Raw genomic sequence first — 16,255 nt, 5'->3', positions numbered from 1 at the left:
GTGAAAAAAATCCTTCGCCTAACCACACGTTTATACATGCATTGCCCTCATTTTTCTTTTCTATAGTAATATTGAATCTTAATAAGAAATTTCATACTACTTATTGCCTCTTTATCTAAAAAAGAAGAGTTTTCACAGCCTCATACATACTTGCAGAAATCACAGCATGTCAATCAGAACCCAAACTGGTTTTTCCAAACCTTGCAATATATTTTAATGTAAAAATGAGGAGGTGAGCATGAATTTTTATTGTTGTTCTTGGGGTTACATAATAATGTCACTGATGCCCACATGGTGTAAACATAAACTATCAAAACAGAACTTGAAAAATTATTTTATCAGTACAGTTGAATTCCCATTGTATTAATTTATCCTTAGGTCTCTTTGTCTAAACTTTGAGATGTTGAAGACTCTTGTGTCTTCTCCTTGTTTGTAGCTTCTCACAATGTCATATCTTATTTCCTTAAAAAACAATGTAATGTCTCAGGAGTTGTTTTTTTAATAAGTAATTTGTTGAAAAAATTCTAGAAAATTATAAAATGAGATCATTCATAATCATAGGACTCAGGTATGGAATTTTCTCACACATTATTTTTTTAACTCTTAAAATTTTAAAAAATTCTCTATTAAAATTTATTTTCCTTTTAAATTCTTTTAAATTTTTAAAAATAAGTAGTATGCTTTATTTTTAAAAATTTAGAAAAGTGTAAGGAAAATAATGAAATCACAGTCCCATCACCCAGTGATAGTCTACATTTACTTCTATTTCCATATCTACTCTCTGTAACTAAAGTAGGATAATATTTTATTATCCTATATTATGCTTTTCCATATACCAATTAATGAGTAATTTACTATGTCATTTAATATTCTTTAAAAATATACACTTTAATATCTCCATAATTTACCAGCCTATATCTTCAGGAAATCATCAGGCAGTAGAAAATATCTCTGCTTAAACATTAACGAAATTTCTTATCAACTTAGCCAGCTTTATTTGTGAAACAAGGAAATACAGGCTTACTTCTCCTTAAAAAAACTGTTTTTCTTAAATTGAGCTAATATATATTAACTAAATTTGGATCTCACTATGTACTGCTTACTCCACTTTTCTAGCATAATTCTTGTGCCAAGAAAGAAAGTAAGAAAAAAAGAGTATTTAGGCATTTGAGATAAGTGTAGACTTTCTCAATCTAGATGAAAAATGACTTCATAGTATAACTTTCTCAAACATGATTTTCTGTAGTATTATGGTGATAAACAACTTCTTTATTTAAGCTGGTAGAAGAGCAGCAATAATGAAACATATATTCAGCATGTTTAGAATTTTATCTTCCCCTGCAGAGGAAGAAATCATGTTTACCTGGGGATATGATATAGAAGAAGTCTTTAAATTCATCCATCCAAACTTCTGCCAGTCTCCTGTTGTTCTTGTTGATGACATGACCAGTGCCACCAGGGAAAGTGTAGGGAGTTGCCTTCCGAAAAACGTGACCAACATGGGAGCAAGTCACAATCTCCAGAGAGCCTCCACATTGCCAAATCTGAGAAAAGGAGCAATCAATCTATCACAATCATTGCAAATAATGCAAAAATATTGTCTGACAAGTCTAACTAAGGCCAAATCTTAGATTTTATATGGTTCAAGCAAACATTGAATGGACACAAAATTTACAACAGGTATATTCAGCTTGGCAAAAGATTCAACTTAGAATAGCTTTATCTATGTAAATATTGCAGCATTGCATTTGTGGAAGTAAGATGCATTTATTTTTTCATGTGTCTTTAGCAGACTACCAAATTTTCAGTTTCTAGTAGTTAACCTAATCACTATTTAATAGATATTTAGTATCTAAAATCTGCTATGAATTAATGAATTTGTACATGTTAGATGCCATGGTAAATAACTAAATTTGATTTGGAGAAAAACCAATTGCACTCTATTCATCTGCAATTTTAAATGACCATTAATTCTCAGCTTTCCTACACTCACTGTGTCTTACATCTTTGGATATGTCATTCTTACTAAAATGTTCTAGGACTCTACATCTGCTCAACATGTACGCATCTTCAAAATCTGTCTTCAAGTCACTAGCTATGTGGAGAGGTTTAGTATTTTGTGACTTTTGTACTTTAAACATCCATTTTTTAAGATTTATTTATTTATTAGAGAGAGATTGAGCACACATGAGTGGGGGCAGGGATAGAGGGAGAGAATCCTCAAGCAGACTCCCCACTATGCAGAGCCCAGCTTGGAGCTGGATCTGTTAACCCTGGATCCATGACCTGAGCTGAAACCAAGAATCTGGCACTCAACCAGATGATCCTTTACATCCTTTCATGAAGAACTGATTACACTGTCTTGTAAGCAATTGTTTACTTCACTATGTCTCCTTTAAAACTACAAACTCTTAGAAAACATATGTCATATCCTTCTTGGTATCCTGGATTTACCGTGGAGTTCAGGCTAGTTATTAGGCATCCCAAACACATTTATTTCTATAAAATTACATGGTTTAGCCACAGGTTATACTAATAGCGTATCTGTATATGCGTGTATATATGTAGATATACACACATATAACACACACTCATATATGTTTATTACATACATGTAACACATTGTGTATGTACTACAGGTTGTTTATCCCCATAAACAAGAGCCATAGTTATTGCTATATGTAACTGGAAAGATTGGATTTTATATTGTAACTAACATTGTTTTTATTTTAAGGAGAGTTGCTCATTTTGAAAGATAAAGTGTCCTTCAGCGGACCTCTCAAGCAACTTTCATCTTAGAAGAGGGTGGTCTTTGGGCTTGAGTAGCAGTAGGAGACATTCATTTTTATCAGAAGACGGAAGATGGTTAATAACAAGTTATATTCATCAACACTGGCTTGTGCATTACTTGTGCAATCTATTCTTTTTCATTTTCTAATGGTTTAAAGAGCATAATGCAAATAGTAAAGAAGTTTCAACCTAACACTAAAATGTAAGTATAAAATATAAATGAAATACAAAAGAATGGAATTCACTATTACCCTAAAAAGACAGGATAGAGCATTCTTAAATGATCAGAGTTTTTAATTGATTGGTAATTCTTTCATCTTTGTAGCATTAAATCTATAAACCTTCTTGGAATTATGCAATCCTTACATTCTTCCACCCCATTAAAATGGAGGAAGTTGACCCTTATCCTATCAAAGGTAAATCTATACTTGTATGTCAGTCTAGACCATAGCTTAAGAACTTCACTAGTCTGGTTCTTTGATTTTCTCCAGAAACATCAATGATTTTGCTCATTACTAGATTATGTTTTACCTTCACATAATATCTCCTAAAATCTCCTATCTTCTAAATAGATTTTTAAAATAGAAAACAAGTAAAAAGATTATAAACACAACAAAAAGTTCTTCCCTTGGCCCTATTCTCCAGGTTCAAAGTATCTCATTTCTCTGTTTCCCCTCACTGTAAATTAACATAAAATTTTACAGACATATGTTGTTTCTCTTCCTCATAATGAAATGCTCTTTATTTTTGTAGCTCCCCCAAAATTGCCATGGTGAAAAACACAAATTTTTCCCTTAATGAATATCTAGTAGACTCCTTTCTTGAATTATCTTGCTTTTCCTCCCAGGACCTCACTGTTTATGTTTTTCACCCTAAATTTATATTTAAATGTTAGCCTCTACCTTCCTACCTTCCTTTATTCATTCACCAGGCGGTTTTATTCATCTTACTATTTTGCACGTGATCTGAACACTCACAACCTCAATAGTGACACCTCAGCCCAGACCTCTCCTCTGGGATCCACACTTGTAGATCCAAACATCTGCTTGGTATCTCCTCTTGCCATGTCAACATGTCTGCAGTGGAACTACTCATTCATCCTGGCCCTGTCAGCCAGCCAGGTCTTACTTCCTTTTAGTCCTTTTAATCATTTATAAATGGTGCCCCACTAACCCTGGTGGTCAATTAAAAAAAAAAAAAAAAAAAAGGACCCCCAAACCAAAAACCAAAAACCAACCAAAAAAAAAGAAAGAAACAGAAGCCTCTCCCCCTTGCTACATCCTAGAAGTCATTATTGACTTCATTTTTTTTTTCATCACTTATATTTAATCTGTTAACAAATCCTGGCTTTGCTAGCTGTAAAATTAATTCTCTGGAAATCTATCTCTCTCTGCCTCTCCACCACCATCCTTGTCCTAATCACCAACATCTCCTGCGGGTCAATTGCAATACACTCTAAATTGTCTTGCTACGCTCACTGTTGCTCTCCTGTAATTTGTTTTGTGCTGAGAAAGCACAGTGGTCTTTTAAAAATTTAATCATTTCATTTTACTTCTGTGTTTAAATACTTCCATGGTTTCTTACTGATCTGTAGAATATAAACAAAATCCTTTAGCAGAGCCTCGTAGACCCTACATGATTCTCCCCCTTTGTCAGTAAGCACTGGGGATATTGGCCCTCTGCCATTTCCTAGAATAACTCATATACTCTTTCACACACCAAAGCCTCAACAAATGCTTTCCCTATACCCGGAATACAATTCTGTCTGCTCTGCGTCTGACTGCCTCTTTCCCATACTTCTCATCTCTGCCAAAACATCGCTGCATCAGAGAGCTCTTCCCTCATTTCCATATTTAAAGTGTCCCACTCCAATTAATTTTCTGCAGGAGCACCCTGTTTATTTCCTTCTTTAATTATCACAATTTGTAATTTATCTATTCGTTTGGCTGCACACCTTTTTTTCCCCAACTAGAATGGAGACTCTAAAAGAGCAACGGAGCTATCTGATCATTGTTCATGACCCCCTTCTCTCCCCACCCCCCAAGCCCAGGGCTTGTTTACACAGGAGATGTCACTGCATGTTGGTTGAATGAAAAATGAGTAACTCACAATTAGCTACCAAAATTAATATTAAAGAAAAGCATCCCTGGCAGAATGATGAGATTTAAGCAGACATATTTTGAAGGGGTTTTAAACAGCATTTATGAAGGAAATATTTTTAGTACCAGACTAAGCACAGTGGTCTAGTAAAATGGAACGTCACTGTTATTTCACATGCTTTGGGAACTGACAAAGTTCTTTGGAGGTCACAGCACAACAGATAAACATTAGAAATGGTTGACAGCATATGACAAACAAGGTTTCTAAATGACACAATGTTAATTTTTTAATGTTACTAAAGTAACCATTTAGTCAAATTCACATTATCTCTCTCTTGAAAACACAATTTAGTAAATACTCAGGTATTTGTACCAGGCCACTCAGCAAAGTGCCCCAGATTCAGAACAAAGAGCACATCATGTGTTTCACTGGAGAGGGAATTTCAGATATTCTTTTCGTTGTGTTGTTAGTAGTGGTAGAGCTCCCCATCCTCTTCTATGGATCAGGCATGACTGAACATCTCCTTTCTTCCTTCACCCAACTCATATACGGGAACTACATGAGTGAAGGAAAGACTGGCATTTCACTCCCTGTTGGATACTTGCAGAGCAGTACAATCAGCAGACTACCTTGGCGTTACCATCAGAACACAGCAAAATGTAGAGAGTGAGACTGTGGAAAAACGTGATCCTAGGAGGACAGCAAACACTTCTGTCCTAGTGAATCCCTAAGATGGGCTAGGGTATACTGGATGGCTTGTTGGTAGCCGATTGGTATATCCAGTCATGTAGTACTCCTGGGAAGGAGTAGTCTTTGAAGACAACGGGATAAGACTTTAGCAGTTCCCAAACTCTGTAGATCATGGAATAGAGAAGAGGGAAAATGAGCTGTGAGACTAGCAATATGGCAGATCAGAAAGGAGATGTAACATTGAGAAAGGCAGCTGGAGACCATTCAGGCTAATAGGCTAAGATTTAAACCCTCTGCAGAAGGCCCTTGGATAACAGAGGCAATAGAAGGTAAAGCTGAGAATACTTCTGAGAAAACAATGAAACTGTGTATAGAGGACTCATGGATGGAGGCCACTAGTAGAAAGTGGAACCAAACTGAGCCAACAGCAGGCGGCCATCATAAAACATGAAATCAGATGAAACCTGACATTTCTGTAGCCCTCCTATTTGACATACACTGGGGGAGTGGGAGCCGGGAAAACCCTGCCTTCCCTCTTCTAAGTGCTTCTGTCAGCATGGGCCTGGGGAGAGAAGAGAATTTGAGGCATGCACTACTTATGAAACCAAAACTTTAAACTGGAACATTACTAGTATTTTTAAGAACCAAAAATGGCTAGAAAGCTATTGAGTATATCCTAAATGACATCAGGACTGGAAAGGACTATTCCTCAGAGCATTATACAAGGATTGGAGAAAAAAAAATCATTTTAAGTTTGTGCTTCTCTAAATTTAGACTGTACAATAAACCCTGTTGCATACAAACCAGTGACTGACAACTGTCTTCTGAGTTCACAATTTGCCTTTTTGCAAATATGGATTAGCACTGTGGTTGGGTAAATGAGGGCACTTTATTTCCACTCTGTCACTTCTTGGCCCTTGCCTGGTTTGGAGGTGTATGGATTCTTTGTCCTGAATATGTACACAAAAAGAAGGATTCCTACTTTGAAAATATTCAAAAATTGAGTTCCAGTGGTCTCTCTTCTTTCCTGCCTAATAGGCAAAAGTAAGGGTAAATGCAAGTGCTAATGTTTGATTATCATGTTAACTTTCAAGAAGATTTTGTGTGCACATGTACAGGCATAATGCAGTAATGGCTGCTGACTCACAAGACAGAAAGCAAACTTGGCCCTGACTTTGATTCTCAAAGATGGTAGCAGTTCTGAAGTATATTTGGGAGCAGTAACATAGGTAGAGGTAACTGTTCCATGACTCAGTGACTCCTGGCCCATGCTCTGCTTGTGAGCCATACGTAGCCTGCTGACTCCTGGAATAAATGAGTTCTTCTCCCATTGCCATCATTGCTCACAGAATGTGTGGGTTAACACTCATACTGCATCACCCAGGGAAACCCTCTCCTCAAAATTTGCTTGAAAATGAAGAGATCAAGGTAGGAATGCATAACATTATGCATTAATTAGGCTGGTATCTGGTCATAATAATACCCAGTTAGTTAATGTGAAAACAAAATATGTAATTGATCAAATGCTGACTAAATAGTTACTCTGTACTTAGGAGACACTTCGGTAATGTGAAGTAATTGAGACATGAAGAATTCCCAGAAAACTATATGGTTAAATATTATAGTGGGAAGAACTCAAACTGAGTGGAGACCCCAATAACTACATGATAATTTTCCTTAGTGTATCTTCAATATCAATAAATATTTTAGAAAAATGGAAGGAAGGAAGCAAGAAAAAAAAAAAAAGAAGAAGGAAGAATATGATACAGACATTAAGAACCTGGGCTTACAAATAAGCAAGCAGAGTTTTTCTAGTTCTATCACTATCTCTGTACAAAACTTATTTAAGTCTTCAAGGCGTCCATTTTCCCTCTGAAAAATAAGGATATAACAACTACTTCCTAAGACCCTAATAAGATAGCACATATCAAGCTTTGTGCCTGACTCTTCCTTCATAGGGCAAGATGTAAAAGGTTATCTGCATATTACTTAACTTTTATTGTTGTTGAGGGAAACCAACATCTGTAGTGAATCAGCTTATTGTTGCTTCTTAAAAAAGTGTTTCATTTAAACTTGGTAAGTTTTGCCTCTTAGTGGAATTGCAGTATTAACTTCCAGGGGTTTAGGTACAGAGTTCAGAGTTTAAAAGAACAGCCAATTAGTTTCCAATTAGAGCACTACATTTCATTCTCTGAAATTATTTTACAGTGTCTGAACAAACAGTATAAACTGAATAAAACATGATGTCTCATTCACAAGAGCATGTGATGTCCGAATTACTTTGCATCACAGAGCATATCTGACTGTTATTTTCCAGGCTTCCGACAGATTAATATTTGTCTATTGTATCTCTCTCAAGTAAATTTGACCATGTATGAAATGCAAACTGTCCTTTTATCCACAGAGGATTGAAGCTAGCCAGTTACTTGTTTTCTTTCCCAGATATTTTTATGAAAGTCTTTTGATGATGGAGAAGATTAATCAAAATGTAAAATGCCCATTGCTCATTTGATTATCTACTTGATTTTCTTCCCCCAGCTAGAAGATAATTAACTAACATACATTATTCTTTTCATGTTTTTTGGCACCTACATCAGTGACATTTTAATTAAGGTTCATAAACTTCATAAGCTCTAGCCCTGCAATCTCAGTTCTAGTGCTACTGTTCCTACTTGTACAGCTGTTGTGCCAAACTCACGCAGCTGCTTGTTTTTATACTAATCTTTATCCCCCAGGGCCAGCCCACACACATACTATCTCTGGCACAAAGTCACTCTTTCATATGGCCTTAATGATAACAACAGCAATCTACCGTGGAGGTCACGGAGCACCATGGTTATGGAGTATAGATTGTATCCTAACTCTGCCACTTCCTAGCAGGGTGAACTTGGTGACTTCATCTTTCTGTGCTTCAGGTTTCAGGCAGTAACATGAGACTAGCAGAAACAACCTCAGAAGGTTCTTGTGAAGATTGAGGCTGATCAGTGCTCCTAAAGATACTTTGCATTTATGGGAAAAATGGATCGAAATGGAGCAAATAGGATAGATTCAATAAAGAGGTTATCACAATAATCTAGGAAAGTGATGATAATGACCTGGACCAGATTTATGGGAATGGAAACAGAGGAATGTAGTAACTTGATATAATTTGGGGAATGAGAATTAAGAATTACTGTCCGTGCTTTCCCTTATCTATGTTTTCCCTATTAGGCCCAACCTACCATTTTCTTCTGGTAAACAGTCCTCAAGTCTGCCAGCTTTCGTGGATCTGTTTCTACTGCCTCATAGCAGTTGTTACTTAACCACCTCTCCCCTTGCAGCTCTCAATTCTATATAGGCATCTTGTAAGATGTTCTTGTGTGTGTGTGTGTGTGTGTGTATGTGTGTGCATGTGCATATATATACACACACACATATATATATGTGCATGTGTATTTATGTATATGTACTATTTACATATATTAATCTGAACTCCCCAGTCACATTATTATCTCTTTGAGAAGAGCATCACATGTTTCACTTTATGAACTGAATTTCATCATCACATGAAATTAAAATTTACTTTGTAAAATTGAATTTCATCATCCCATGTTTTACTTTACAAAACTGGCATAATTCGCATATGGTGAAAAAAATCAGAACTTAAATATACCATTTAATCAGGGTTTGCAAGGTTTAAAAAAAGTATATCTGCTACTGGTGCTCAGTATTGACTGGCTTATTAATCTATTATTAATAGTGATTCAGAGAAATCTGGAAAATTACACAGCATACAGAAAATGTGTCTACTACAAGATGGAATTAGAAACAGAAGTGATTTTTTTTTCAGTTCTGGCAAAAGGAAAACTGAAACAAGAAAATGATGATTCAATTTTCACAATATTTCCTTCTATTTATTGTTTGTAATAACCCCTCTCAGCACTTCAACTCTCCACCTTGTTTATACATATTCAAACAGACTGATGACAAATTCTTTAATTTTAATAACTGAAACAAAGTCTAAAAGAGACTTCATTGAGATCCTGAAGGTACTATGATCCTTAATGGGTTGGCACAAACACAAGAGACCTAGAAGTCATTATTTAAAAGGGGTGGATACAAGGGGTTCAGTAGGCATTTTCTATTCATTCTTGACATGAAATTTGTCAGTTATTCCTCACAGTTTTTTGATTGGGGTGATGTCTTCTTTAATTGGTTGGTTTGACTCTTGATTCATTTTCACTTCACAATGAATTGGGGAGACCCATGTGGTCTGGAAGGGAGCTCTAGAACTGGGGTCATATCTGGTATCATAACATCTCAAGATAAAGACTCTTGTAAATCAAGCTGCTGTGGCCTTTAAGTGTGTACCCGAGTTTCAAGAAATCACAGAGCTAACCTGCCCAAGTATCCAGTACTTGGTAATTTAATGCTTAAAACAAAAATTATTGTTTGGATAAAAAAGAAAAGGTACCAGATTTGAAATGGGAAAACTGTACTCTTGACTTGAAATCAAAACAAACTGATTGTAGAAATTGGAATAAGTCACTTAATCTTGAGAGTCCTCAGAAAATTTATATGTAAAAGAAAAAGAACTGAACTTGATAATGGCTAAATTTTCTTCCAGAGTTCTAGGATTCAGACTGATCTCTTTACATGGAGCATATGACCACTTTTAGATATCAGATTTTCTTTTTATTTTAAGGATTTTATTTATCTGAAAGAGAGAGAGAGAAAATGTGCATACAGAGAGGGAGAGGGAGAAGCAGGCTCCCTACTGAGCAGGGAGCCTGATGCAGGGCTTGATCCCAGGACCCTGGGATCATGGCCTGAAATGAAGGTGGATATTTAACTGACTGAGCCACCCAGGCGCCCCTAGATATCAGACTTTTAGTTAGGAATAATACATCTCTCCAAAATTTAATCAACATTTTCCTACTTAGGCAAGCTGACTTGACTTTAGCTATATTAGAAGTACATGCTGTGTAGATGTTATTCTCTGAACATGAGCAAGTATGAAAGAGAGAACACTGTGGTTTCAATGTGGTTTCTTCCCCCTCAGATCTGGGAGTTACCTATTTTAGAAAGGTCGTAATTGTTATAAAAAAAAGAGAAATCAGGGGGCGCCTGGGTGGCTCAGTGGGTTAAAGCCTCTGCCTTCGGCTCAGGTCATGATCTCAGGGTTCTGGGATCGAGCCCCGCATCGGGCTCTCTGCTCAGCGGGGAGCCTGCTTCCTCTTCACACTCTCTCTCTCTCTCTCTGCCTGCCTCTCTGCCTATTTGTGATCGCTGTCTGTCAAATAAATAAATAAAATCTTAAAAAAAAATAAAAAAAAATAAAAACAAGAGAAATCACAAAAGTACTGTTGTTCTCTCAGAGAATGAGAATTTTTCAGGAAATCACAATATAATAAAGTAATTTGAAGATTTTATTTTCATATTGGCATGAAATATAGACAATTCTGAGTCAAACTTATACTATCTCATATATTCCATCAATTTACTACTGAAATATCCAGTTATCAGATACTAAGTACTTTCATTCTTGGGCATCTTGAATCTGTGATCTCTTTTCAACTTAGAAATGAATTTTCCGAAACCCCTGAGTTTGAAATGAACCCTTTTATACCTACTCATTTTCTATGGGACCTAACATATTAATTCTAAAATAAATTTCTTTAAGGGACGTCTCCCAACCCAGCTTTACCTTTTTGCTTTGCCAAAGACTTAGAAAATTACTCTTGGGAATTAGGGGTAGGAGGGAGGGCCACAAGAGTACAAGGAAGGCAGAGAAAAAGAAAATAGAGCAGAAGAATAGAAAGGTGTGCTTATACTGAGTGTGGTTTGAAGTGGAAACTGTTTTGAAACGGAACTGAGACAGTTTGCATATGAACCAGTGGGTATCAGAGGTATGGTGTGGTGGGAGTAGTGACAGACAGGATCTAACTGTCCTTTCCACTGTCCTCAAATTCAAACAGCCATCCCCATCATTCCCAGCAGTTAAAGTACATAGTGGAGATATTATATATATATATATATATATGGCAACATTTTATAATGTACACTCTACTATTACTTTTTGCCTCTCAATGACTTTCTTTGCCTTGGAGCTTTCTGACCTTCAGAATTACCACACATTATAACTACTGTATTTCTTGGTATCAGGAGAATTGTTACTTGTCATTATTCCACATCTTATCAGGACTGCTGATATTGAAGAAATTCCCAATTCTCCTTTAGATCCTCACTGTGTTATGGCAAATCTTCCATCTTCTGCCTAATGACATGTATAAGTAGAGCAGGCAAGAAATGAAGAACATAAAGCAGCCTATCGGATATTGCAAATGCTACGTAATATAAGGTAGTTCTGCTTAAGAAAATTAGCGTCTAGCTTTTCATATTTACAAAAAATATTGCTTTTTATATTAGCATAGATTGGTGCAAGCAGATAAGTCATACAAAAAAGAGCAAGAGAAATAATATGTGAGGCAGTCACATTTTTTCATTTTTCAATTATTAATGATTTTAAAGTGTGATAAATTCTAGAGGTTTTGGATGTATTCTCAGTGGAATTCTCTAGGGGAATATTAACCAAGACAAAAGTAGAATTATTGGAAGTGTGCTGTCCTCATTGTATAATTAATCCTATGAATAAATCTTGAATGTGGAAAAAAAATTGCATGTAGGTGAGATTTTTGAGAACTGGATGGAAAGGGTCTGTGATTTATTAAATGATATTTGGGTCAGATATTTTGCATTTTACATTGATGTCCTCCCATGTCTGATGATCTGATTGCCTGTCAGATAACAGTAACATCTGCCGCTTCTAGCCACAGAGCAGTTCGTGACAGCTGTGTGATGCTGCACTAGAATTCATGCCAGAACAGTCCTCTTTGAATATCAGCAGACCACCTGGGTACCCAGCTGCAGTGTGTGACAATATCTCCTGCTCTCTTGCAGATGCCAGAGATACTTAAAAAGAACTTGGATGGGGTGAGGGAAGAAAACTCGGTACCTCAGAAAGAGTTATCCTTCAGTTATTCAATCTCCCATCTAAAAACTGTCCATCTCACCTGACTGTGGCCATAGCATTTTAGTTTAAATGAAATTTCCTGTTTAAATTGGAAAGTGGTCAAATGCTTTTCAAATGTAAGGCCCTGGGACAAACCTGAGAGGAAGAAATAAGCTCTCCCCTCTCAAGCATTTTTCTTCAGGCCTTGGCTGGTGTCCATTCGGCAAATATATACTAGCCATTATATTGGTCTCAAGCACCATGCTGGACTCTGGGGCATAGAGGAAGAATAAAAAAGCATGGCTCTCTGTCTTCAAGTAGCTCACAGCCCATCTAGTTGTGACTGTTAGTACAGGACATATTAAAGTCCAGTCATCAATTTGCATCTGACAGTTGAAGAGTAGTCTCTCATGCCTACAAGAAAAGAAATGTTTTAAGAGGTACTTATCCTAACAGTAATCCTTTCATGGACAGAATTTTCTTTTCCTAGTTTAAGTCAGCAAGAGACATTTTGTTTCTTGTCAAGGACCTGAGACATTTTTATAGGAAGCTATAAGTTTTGCTTCAGATAAATACTTACCCTCGGGAGCCCATATAAAGCTCTAATTCTATCAATGGAAAACTATGATTCCTTTCCAAAAATCATCTTACAGGCATCTTTTTTTTTTTTGCCATAAAAATGTTTAGTGAGATAAATGTGAAACATATAAAAATATCCATATTGATGTCACCTCCAGCACTCATTACAAATATCCATAAGACCCACTATGAAGGAAGATAATATTCTACTTTAACAGTTTTCGGTCTTTTAAAAATAAATTGGTAGTAGTCAATGTTGGCTATCTCATACTTTAAAAGAGGAGTGAAAAAGTAACCACAAAAATCGCCACATTAGCTTGATACTTTGCTCTCTCACAAACAAGGACAGTGCTGTTTGGCAAAGTTTATTTGACCAGATACAATGTTAAAGCACAATGAAGGTAAGTTTCCAGTCTTTCTTTACTAGAATTGCAAGATGTCATTCTTGTGACATTTAAAGGTTTTTTAATAGAGAACATCAATGCTCTTTAAAATGCTTGCTAAAGAAGATGTGTTTATCCAAACCTTGATCCTCTTAACAAACCTGGATATCAAGATCATTGTCTCTGTGGAGAATTTTTGCCTTTCTACTTTTTTTGAATTTAAGAACATCTGACCTGACTTTCTATACATTTCCACCTTGACATATCTCATACTGCCTTAGTTTCTTCTTTAGGAAAACGAGGCAACTTTTCTCTTCAAAATTAAACCCTGACCTTGGGATGTTGAACTCAGAATAGAGGAGGACTAAACTAGGAGCAGAGGGCATGGGGTTAATGTTCAGCCCTGCCAATTTCTAGCCGCATGACTTAGTTTCTTTGAAACTCAAAACCATTATTTAGAGAATTAGACAGTAATGACAACTCACCCACATTATTCTGGTAAGGGCACAGGAAAACATGATGAACATAAAACTGGTACAAATTACAAACTGTTGCACAGATGTCCTTTAGTATCTATAATATTTTTCAGCACCTGTAAGTATTCATCTCATCAATTGTGCCTTCCTCTTTCTTCTTCAATATCACCTACTTTTTCTAATAATACTTCCTATCAGCTTATATTTTATCTTATTCCCTATGACAAAATAAAAGAACAACAAATATAAAATAATCAGTTTTGTCATATTTATCCTTCAAGTTACTATGTGTTTTCTTCCCTACCTCCTGGGAAACTTCTTAAAGTTTTTCTTTTCTCTACATATCTTCACAATTCAATTTTCTTCACAACTTATATTCTAGTATCTTGATTCTATGATCTGCAACTGCTCATAAAGCTTTTGACGGGCTCTCATTATTCTTTCTCGCTTCTTTGCAGCATTTGACACTGTTGACAATCACCATAACTTTCTAAGTTTTTGTGATATATATTTGTTCTGCTCTGACAGCCTTGACTTAGCATTCAGTTTCTCTTTTTTTCTCCCACCCCTAAATGTAGGTGCCACCTAAGGACATGCCTTGCTATTCTGCTCTCCCTATTTTCTTTCTTGGCAAACTCATCGATTCTCACATGCTCATTTAATTATAAATTCTGTAACGCTAACTCTCAAATCTGTCACTTTCCCTATACTTTACCTCGACACTGCAACACATTTCCAGCTTCTTCAGGTACATCTTTAACTTTCCATGACCTTAAAGAGCCAAGAGTTTCCTTCTGTTCTCCAACTGTAAAAAGAAAATTTGTACTTTCTGGGGTTTTCTCATGCAGGGTCAGAGAAATGATCAAGGAGCGAATCTTACATCAGTCCTAATCACTATCCAATTACATTATTATGGAATTTGTGTGGGGAAAAATTTATTTAAATCTTCTCATGTTAATTCAAAAGTTATAGAAGGTATCGTAATTGCTCAAACCCCAATAGCTTTGTTTGGCCAATTAAAAGTTATAGACTATAAAATTAGATGGCCAGGATTTAAATATAAACACAAAGAATTTGGCTGATCTCTTAGAGAACAAAACCAAAAAATTAGAATTGCATATTACAGGATTGTGAAGTAATGGGATGAGTAGAAAAATGTAGTCAAACCTCTCATAATTGAAACAGTTAATGCAGAAACATATTTTAGCATTCAAGAAGTGCTAATAATTCTACACCAAAATTTGATTTCAATTTTATCCTATTTGAACTATAAACCAGTGAGCAGTTTGATTATAAAGGATCTTAAGGACTTTTAACTCATCAAGTTTGACTTTTTGCAGACAGAGCAAGATTGTTCATTTGGATTTATTTTTAAAGGGTAATTTAAAAATTACACATTAGAAGTCTATAAATACCAAATAAATTTAAATAAAAAACTTAATGATATTTAAAAAAAAAGATCTACTACTACCTTTAAATGATACTTAAAAACTCAATTTTACTGGTACTTAATACTCAAATTGTGAACAGTTGGATCAAAGTCCTCCCTCCACATTACTTCACACCTTCAAAAGAATCATTCCTAGTATCTAGAATGTTATTGCTGAAATCAGTCAGCCTTATTTAAATAAATGTCATAATTGGTTTCCTTTTTTAACTACATTTCTGGTTGACTAGAACAACAGTAAAACGATTGGTAGTCATGTACTTAAGATAGATATCACTAAGTGTGACAGTATAATCATAGCTTAAGATGTTGCACATTTATTGCAGTGGTTACCATAGAGATTTAAATTTAGCTCTTTAATAAAAAGTGCATGAATTCAATTTTGAATGCATTAATTTTGGCTAGTAAAGAGCATTAGGTTTCCCAACTGAATGCACATATATAGAAACAAGAGTTTGGGAATTCTGTCCTAGAAATCTTTAAGGGATCAGATATAGGTATGTAAAAATAATTGGTTCATTTCATCATTTTTAATGAATACTTTATTAATTCTGTCACTTGAATCCTAGTTCTGCAAAATACGTATTTAATGAGTTAGTTACATGTTCTTCATGTAATATTCAAGAGGGAAAACATAAGGTGGGGAGACCAGATAGTTTAACCTAAACTTAAGTATGGCTGAAAGCACAAAGAAGCACCATAGGAGTATACATCTGAGAGCTTACTGTTTTCTAGACCCTGTTCCTTTCCTGCCCTGCTGTCTACACGACAAGATCCTTAGATTTTTAATTTATAAATT

General features: G+C 35.6%; 1 protein-coding gene across 11 annotated transcripts in view; it reads right to left on the bottom strand.

Moving 5' to 3' along the window:
- GALNT13 (polypeptide N-acetylgalactosaminyltransferase 13) overlaps nucleotides 1-16,255 on the bottom strand; it is a 549,504-nt gene that overhangs the window by 155,751 nt on the left and 377,498 nt on the right. For all 11 annotated transcript variants that reach the window (XM_047721767.1, XM_047721766.1, XM_047721773.1 and 8 more), the window contains one exon: nucleotides 1,364-1,544. In XM_047721767.1, the coding sequence (XP_047577723.1) occupies nucleotides 1,364-1,544 (181 nt within the window). The remainder of the gene's footprint in view (nucleotides 1-1,363; nucleotides 1,545-16,255) is intronic.

The sequence above is a fragment of the Lutra lutra genome, chromosome 3 (assembly GCF_902655055.1).
Source record: "Lutra lutra chromosome 3, mLutLut1.2, whole genome shotgun sequence".
NCBI classification, from domain to species: domain Eukaryota; kingdom Metazoa; phylum Chordata; class Mammalia; order Carnivora; family Mustelidae; genus Lutra; species Lutra lutra.
Note: the sequence above shows the minus strand (reverse complement) of the source record. Positions and strands in the feature narration are given on the sequence as shown.